The following is an 8,069-nucleotide window of genomic DNA, read 5'->3' as shown; positions in this document are numbered from 1 at the left end:
TGCCTTGATAGTCCATTGTGTGTTGTGGCAATAGAGATATGCAAAATTAATCAAATGCTTACTGGACTGGGTAACCATGTATTTGATACTTTAGGACTTTCTTTGTCAAACTGATGAGTATGATGACATTGGCTGGTTGGTTGCCCCTAATCTTTCTGGACTACGTGGGAAAGAAAAGGATGAACTTAGTGTCTTAAACTCCCAGCTTAAGTGTCACAGAACTGACTTAACACATATATTTTAAATGTGTGTTACACAAAAGAAAACTTCATGTTTTGTAGCAACAGAGAAAAGATTACTGAAAATGAAACCTAGAGTCTGATTCATCTTATAAATGCCCGAATTACACTGCACATTGAATCCACAACCTCACAGGTGTCTAGTGCTAAAGTGGGCGCATTGAACCGGGAAGGATACGATCTTGAAAACTGGAATGGGCTATACAGGAGGATACTGTTGAAGCTGAAAGCATGGAGCCTATGAATTCTGCGGACTCATGTTTGCCATCATAAGCAGCCCTTTCATCCCTGTCTGAGAAGGTTAACTCTGCCTTGCCCGAGGAATCTGTAATCGTCTTCCTTGAGGTATCTGTATTGCAAGACAATGTAAATTCTCCTCAGGACCCAGCACCATCAGCTCCCTTCACTTCCTTACCTAGAACTAGAATTATCATAGCAATACAAACTGTGTACATTGGATGAAAAACACTGTCAAACACTAGCAGTTGGCTTCTGCAGTGGAATGGAATGATTTGGTATGGTTCTTCTAGCCATAATCTTTGTAACTCCTACCAAATGACTGGCTGGAATTGGTCAGTTTTGCCCTTCTGCTGGGTATAAACTGAACCATCTCAGAAGCAGGATCAGAGACTCTCATGACCACCAGCAAGAAATGCAAGAAGTCAAGTACATCCAAGATCCCAGTATGGAGAGGTGGCAAAAAAGCAGCCCCGTGACCAGGGGACAGAGTAAAGGAGTAGCAGCTGACTGTGGAGCACCTCTGGGGGCTTCTTGGCCCCCAGAATGAGTAGACCTGAGTGCCTTGGGGGAGGAAGCTGATTTGCAGAGATGGGTGCTTTTTGGACCTTTATCCATGTAAAGGAGCTATGTCACACTTGTGTACACAGGGCAGAGGCCAAGGGCCAGGTGGCTGAACTCAAGGATCAGAGAGACGAGCCTGCCATCTGCAAACGCTATTCTTAACATTTTGTAACCTGTTACATTCCCTAGTGGACCCCATAGTCATGAGTCTTTTCTGTGAGCTCTGTGTGGCCACTGCCACGCCATGGAGCTGGTGAGTGCTGTGGAAGGGATGGTTGGCATCGGAATAAGATAAAGAAGGATGGATGGTGGAGGGTGGCTGATCTCTGCCTCACAGAAGCCATCCTTGGGCAAGGGGTGGGTTTCGCTTCTCCCTTGTGTAGCTGGACGAGATCAGACACGGTCTCCACACCATTTACTCAGTTTCTAACGGGCTTCAGACGTTCTCTGATATAAGCCAGAGAAAACAACAATATCAAGAAGGACATTTATGTTTTGAGAGCTCTTGTTCTTCTGGGCCTGCTCTTTTTTTTATTTTTTTATTTTTTAATCGTTTTATTAGGAATCTGGGCCTGTTCTTTGAACTTAAAATCCAACTTAAGAGAATGCTGATGTCGCAGAAGCAGGAATCTTTTTGGGGAGATCACTTTTGCATGAGAAGAAACTAAGGGTTCTCCCAATAGTTACCTCGTTATCTGAAAAATGCTATTGTTATCACTGTTTGAAAAAAAAAATCTGTCTACTTTCATTGTCTCAAACAGTCAGGGGCCTTTCTGCCTGGTGGAAAATAGGGAACTAACTATGTTGACGAGCTAAGGGGCAGATTGTTTTGGATATCTATAAGCAGAATTCAGTTTTGGATTATAAGTGGCGGATTTTTCACCTGTCCAATAAAACCTGATCTAGGCGTGGGGATGAGCTTGGCGAGGACAGGGTTGAAGGTGGAGGAAGTAGTTGGCCCTTCACCAAAAGTGGAGAATTTCACAATATGCTGACATATGTTACCACCACACAAGTTCCTTGCATGAACAGAGTGGCCAGCGTGTGCTACCACTTCTCTGGTTCTCATTTTTAAGGCAGAAGGTTGTTTTTTTTTTTTTTAAGTGCAATCTTCTCTCTTCTGGAGGACTGCTTTGAGCCACTGAAGACATGGGGGGTGAAAGCAGCATGTGGTCATCAAGTCCGTCTAACCTCAGGTCCAGCTTGTGAGGCTGTTAATGACACACCAGGCAATGGAAGAAGGTGACCTTTCTTCAGGAGGACCAAGAAAGAGGAGGAGCCCAGGCCAGGAGAAAGCTATGAGAGCGTCTAGCTTACCTTGTTACCTATGTGCAACTGGATTTCTTGCAAATTGTAGGATTTGGCATATTTGACCATATGCATTTTAAGTATTTTCAGACTTTCTTAATGTTATTAATCATTTATAGTGAAATACAACCCAATCAAGCACAGACTGCATTTATGAAGAATTCTATAAAAATGGCTATTTAAGTAAGTTTTTTAAAGCTGTTAAATAAATCAGGCTGGTAAGGAAAATCAGTATACCTACTCCTCATTCAACGACTATCTTATTATTCAGCATTGCAAATTTATGATAAAAGTAAAACTTCTATTTTGCTCATGAATGATGTATGACCAGCAGTAATAAACACTGGGGTACAAGGTGAAAGTAATGCTGCCTATGATGGTTAAGTTTATGTGTTAAGTTTATTATTTTTAGTGGATTGGCAGGAAGTGATGTAATTTGGCAGTTATGCCATGATGCATTTACCCTTAATTTTGTGATCTGCTGTGGTCCCTCTCCATATTTTGCCTAATGCTAGTTTTCACATAATGACCTGATTTTTGGAACCTCACCATGTTTCTAAGTGTGGTATGGATGTATTGCTTTTTAAAAGCAGTAAATATATAATAGCAATGCCCTAAGCTTCTCTTGGGTAGCTCTACTTACTGTCTGGCCCATCCTTTCTTAAGAACTTTATTTAAGAGCGCCTAATTGTCTTTACAACTATTGTCTGGCAGGGTAGACTCACCTCATTGTCCTGGTGATTAATCTCACTGAGGTTGGACTGTTGTAACAGCACTGTTAGGAGCCTGTAAAGAAAAATAGAATAAGGAACTCAAAAAAAACAGGTCAAGATCATAATGTGAGAAATGCAAGTCCGTTGGGGGCCCAAAATGAGACAGAATAGGTAGGGGAGAGGTTGAATATGCCTATTTCTCCATGCTGGCATAAATTGACATTGGCAGAGGCTGTCCCAAACCAGCATACCTTAACCCCATACCACATGCCTATGTCGTGAGATGGCTTAAGCTTGGAGTGTTTCAAACTGTTACTTCTCTGTAAGATAACTGGCGCTCCATCCAGTTCATTTTGTCAAGCAGAGGCACTCAAGGAGGAAATCGGTCCCAAGCGCATGCGCAATTTGACTACTCACAACCTGCGATAAAGGAGAACATGGAGGGAGGGAGCTCGGACAGGAAGATCCTGCGGCACTGGGTGCCTCCTTCTCGTAATTCCTTATCTCCTTTTGATTGTCGCCAAAATTCTTTTAAAAATCTGCTCTCTTCCTTTGTTTTGGGGGGGTGTCTGTCCTGGTGGTGTGCTGGTTATGGGTTGGGCTGTTACCTGCAGGCCAGCAGTTCCAAACCCCCAGCCACTCAGCAGGAGGAAGTGAAGCCTTCTATTCCCATAAAGAGTTTCAGTCTCAGAACCCCCCGGGGCCGTTCTACTTTGTCCTATTGGGTGACTGTGCGTCAGAAAGGGACTGATGGCAGTGAGTCTTAGTTTGATGTCTCCTCCTTGTAAGAGGCTTTTCCTTTTAATACATTACTAAGTTTGTGTGACAAGACCGACTCTGCTTTGCTATTGCTACTGAGCAGGGAAAGCACCTTAACTTGGACAGGTGGTCTAGTAACACAACTGGCTCTCTGACCAAAGGTTAGGGCTCTTTTCGTTGATCTAAGAAAAAGACTCATGAAAAAGAAGCCAGTGTAATAAGTTAGAAGGTGTCCATAAGAAATATGAGGGGTAACCCCCAAAGTGGTATTTTTTTCAAAGCTATGGATTTAAATTTTTTTACAAAACAAACTTATCACCTTCAAAGTACTCTCCATTACACTTAATACATTTGTTAAATATGTAATTCCATTCTTTGAAACATTTTGTCAAATTCATCTGTTTGGATGGCTGACAGCACCTCCCTTGTTTTTTTTTCCACCTCTTTACCAAATCACTGTCCTTTCATGTCCCTCTGCATTTGTGGAAACAAAAAGAAGTGTCATGGAGCATGAGAGCCAGGTGCATGGAGCAAGGGAGGCATGCTGTTTTTCCCAAAAACTGGAGCATGAGATGGCTGTGTGAGCAGGTGCATAGTTATGGTGGTAAAACCAGTCCCGTCTGCCACAAATCAGGCCTTTTTATGCCGCACACTGTTGTATAATAGATTCAGAACCTCTAAATCAGCAGTTCTCAACCTGTGGGTCACGACCCCGCTGGGGATCGAACGACCCTTTCACAGGAGTCACCCAATTCATAACAGTAGCAAAATCACAGTTATGAAGTAACAATGAAAATAATTTTATGGTTGGGGGTCACTACAACATGAGGAACTGTGTTAAAGGGTCGTGGCATTAGGCATTAGAGTCTAAATAGAAAGCTTGATGAACAGTCTGACCTGATGAAATGAACTCCAAATGAACTATCCCCTTCACATAAAAAAAGAACATCATTTTTTTTGGGGGGGGTTACCTCCTCCTATCTTTGCTTGCCGCACCCCACCCCCACCCCCACCGCCCTCATTTTCCTCCACTTTAGTTCTCCTGGGGACCAGAGACCATTCGGATCTTTAGATATATGTCACTTACCGGAGTGGGGAAATGTTGCATGCATTTTGTGAACCAAAATCCTAGCACACTTTTACTTTATTCATAAAATGTTTCCCACTTGCTTATCACTAGGTCCATGTGGCATGTATTTTAAGTGCATCGATTATACCAGGATTTAGAATCCAGCTCATTCTTTGTGAAACAAGCAAGTGTTTAAGCATGAATCACTGTGAAAGGACTATTAATGATTCTCAAATTCAGGCTTTTCTACATTTGATTCCCACATTTGGTTTCCTTAGGAAGGTGCTTCATCAGTGAGAAGCAGATGAGCCCAGACCCCAGAGCCCGATTGCCTGGATTCCTACCACAACCCTGTCATTTGCTACCTCTGTGGCCTCAAGTTAGTTATGTAATTTCTCTGTGCCCATGCGTCCTCTTCTGAGTAATGGAGGTTATAAAGAGGGGCCTGTCTTCCATCTCAGTGTGAGGATCAAATGGGCTGAGATACATAAACCATTGAGAGCATGCCTAGAGCACAATAGATATTGCTTCTAGATCATTTAACCCTTGAAGTCTCAATTCTAGCTCCATCTCAACTCTTTCTCTTACCCCTCTGGGGAAATCCTTAAAATCACAAATATCTGGGCTCTGTATCTAGCGTTCCTGACTTAGTAGGTCTGTGGAGGAAGCCAGAATTTTCTAGTGTTAAATTGTTTGATAACATCTGATAAATAGCTAGATTTGGGAACCATTGATAATGAGATAATCAATGGATTCCCATTAGTATAAGAATGAACAAGTCTATGGACAGACAATGAAGAGAATCTTAAAAGTTACTTTTGGAAGACTTGAAATGAAAGGGTAATTTTTCAGGCCTGTCTTCCGTCAAGTTTTCACTTTATTTCAGTCGAGACAACAGCTCCTTTTCTGACCTCATTTCTCGACCAAGGGCCTCCTCTCCTGTAGGTGGCTTCTCTTTTAGACCTGCAGCCACCACCGCTGTTTCAGCTGGTTCCAAATCCAGCTCTTTGCCTGGCCCCTTTAGGTCTACAGCAGGCAGCATTTTCTTGTTGTTTTGGGGAAGATGGGCGAAGGCTAAAAAATGACAGGTTACGTCACCAACTCTTGTTGGTTAATTATAAATAAAAACAAAACTTTAGTTGACACTGAGTTGATCCTGATCAAAGTGACTTCCTGTAGGTCAGAGTAGACCCACGTCCCCGTGGATTTTCAATGGTTGATTGATTTTTCACAAGTACACCTCCAGGCTTTTATATTGAGGGGGCTCTGGGTAGATTCAAACCTCTAACTTTTAACTGAGTGCACTAACTATTTCGAGGAGCAAAACAAACAAATCCTGAAACAAACAAACACAAACCCCAACCCAACCAAACCAAACCCCTTTCTGTCAAGTCGATTCTAATATATCATTACTTTATAAGGGGGAGTGGGACTTATCCATAGGATTACTAAATTTGTAATCCTTATAGGCACAGATTGCCACATATTTCGACTACAGAACAACTGGTGGGTTTAACTGGTGGTCTCTCAGTTATCAGTTGAGCAGTTAACTAGTTCACCAGGGCTCTTTTTACACCATCCCTAGACTTCTAATTGTTGGCATTGTTGTTAGGTGCTATCTATTGAGTTGGCTCCAAACTAGCAACCCTATGCACAACAGAATGGAACACTGCAGAGCCCCGAAACATCCTCACCATGGCTCCTGTGCCTGAGGCCATGGAGGCAGCCACTGTGTCAATCCGTCTCCCAGAGGGTCTTCCTTTTTCGCTCTTCCCCTTCACTTTACCAAACATGATGTCCTTCTCCAGGGACTGGCTTCTCCTAATTGTAGGCAGTCCTTCATGAACTCCTTTTCCCTCTTTCCATCACCATCTATTTGTCATTTTGTTGTAGGGTGGTGCTTTGCAGGGCGCTGTGATGCTGGGTGATATCTATGCAACTGGTATTTCATGATGGACAAGTTTCAGCGGAGCTTCCAGACTGATACAGATTAAGAAGGAACACGTGATCTGCTTCCAAAACTCAACCAGCAAAAACTTATGATCACAATAGAACATTGTCTGACTTGCTTGTTTGGAAGCATTATCAGAAGGAAGACATGTTCTGTGGCTCAGAGGACCACGGAGGGAGAGGGAGACCCTGCATGAGATTGATGGGCACCGTGGTCACAATAGTGGACTTGAGCATGCTGATGATTGAGAGGATGATGCAGGGCCAGGCAACGTTTTGTTCTTTTGTACATAAGGTTGCAATGAGTCAGAATTGAATGGGTGGTAGCTGTTTATTTATTTACCTGCTTCTTTTTAATGCTTCATCTCTTCCTTGCGATGGCCCTGATTAATACACCCCAATCTCCATTGCTTGGCTTAATTTGTTTCCTAAGTCTCTAACGTTCCTTGATCTTCAACGCTGGATACACATTTCTAGAGAAAGAGATTGCCTCTCTCTCTTGTGTGTCCTTTGTTATCCCTCCTTTCCTGCGCCTGACCCCTTTCATCCAACCTTTTTATATTATGGGTTCAAAGGTGTCAAGACATTAAATTTTTGTCAAGATCATCACACAATAAGCCTGGACTAGAGACCAAGCACAAGCTTTGGTGCAGAGGCAATCTGCAAGACTCTTGAATCATATTCATCTTAATTATCAGAAGACATGCGGAATTCTTCATTTTGTGCTATGGTGGTCTGAGGAGTATTTCTTCCATAAGCCCCCGGCTGGTTTCTTGTTAGCACCAGCTCAGACTCTGCTCTGATTGCAGATTTGGAAGGCAGCAAGTGCCGTAAGGCCCATGCCTCCAAGATACCGGCATGGTAGCCTAGGAGGGTTCCTGGCAGACGTGCTCTAAGACAGGCATGTGGTCGGTGATACCAGAACAGAATGCTGGAGCCAGATCATTCCTGTTCCACTCCGGACTCCACTATGAACCCCTCGGACTGACTGCAAGCAAGCTATGGAAGTCTCAGAGCCTCCATTGTCTGTCTGTCTGTAAAATAGTGATAAGAATACGTCAAAAGCATTTGTTATGTATTTAAGAGAGTTGATGAATACAAAACCCTCAACATGCCATAGTGAGTTCTATGTATGTTATGTTTTTTTAAAGCTTCTACTCTTTATTTTTTTTGTCCCCAACAGTTTTATTGACACATCATAAACTATTCATGTCATACAATGGAATAGTT

At 42.8% G+C, this 8,069-nt stretch overlaps 1 protein-coding gene across 1 annotated transcript in view; it reads right to left on the bottom strand.

Annotated features, from left to right (window-relative positions):
• The window catches only part of ANKRD55 (ankyrin repeat domain 55), a 148,238-nt gene that overhangs the window by 76,856 nt on the left and 63,313 nt on the right, over positions 1 to 8,069 (bottom strand). The window contains exon 5 of the mRNA XM_004703710.2: positions 3,074 to 3,134. Coding sequence (XP_004703767.1) covers positions 3,074 to 3,134 — 61 coding nt within the window. The remainder of the gene's footprint in view (positions 1 to 3,073; positions 3,135 to 8,069) is intronic.

This window comes from Echinops telfairi, unplaced genomic scaffold (genome assembly GCF_000313985.2).
Source record: "Echinops telfairi isolate 266 unplaced genomic scaffold, ASM31398v2 ScPeMD7_7469;HRSCAF=8507_1, whole genome shotgun sequence".
NCBI lineage: Eukaryota > Metazoa > Chordata > Mammalia > Afrosoricida > Tenrecidae > Echinops > Echinops telfairi.
This window is presented reverse-complemented; position numbering and strand designations above follow the sequence as displayed.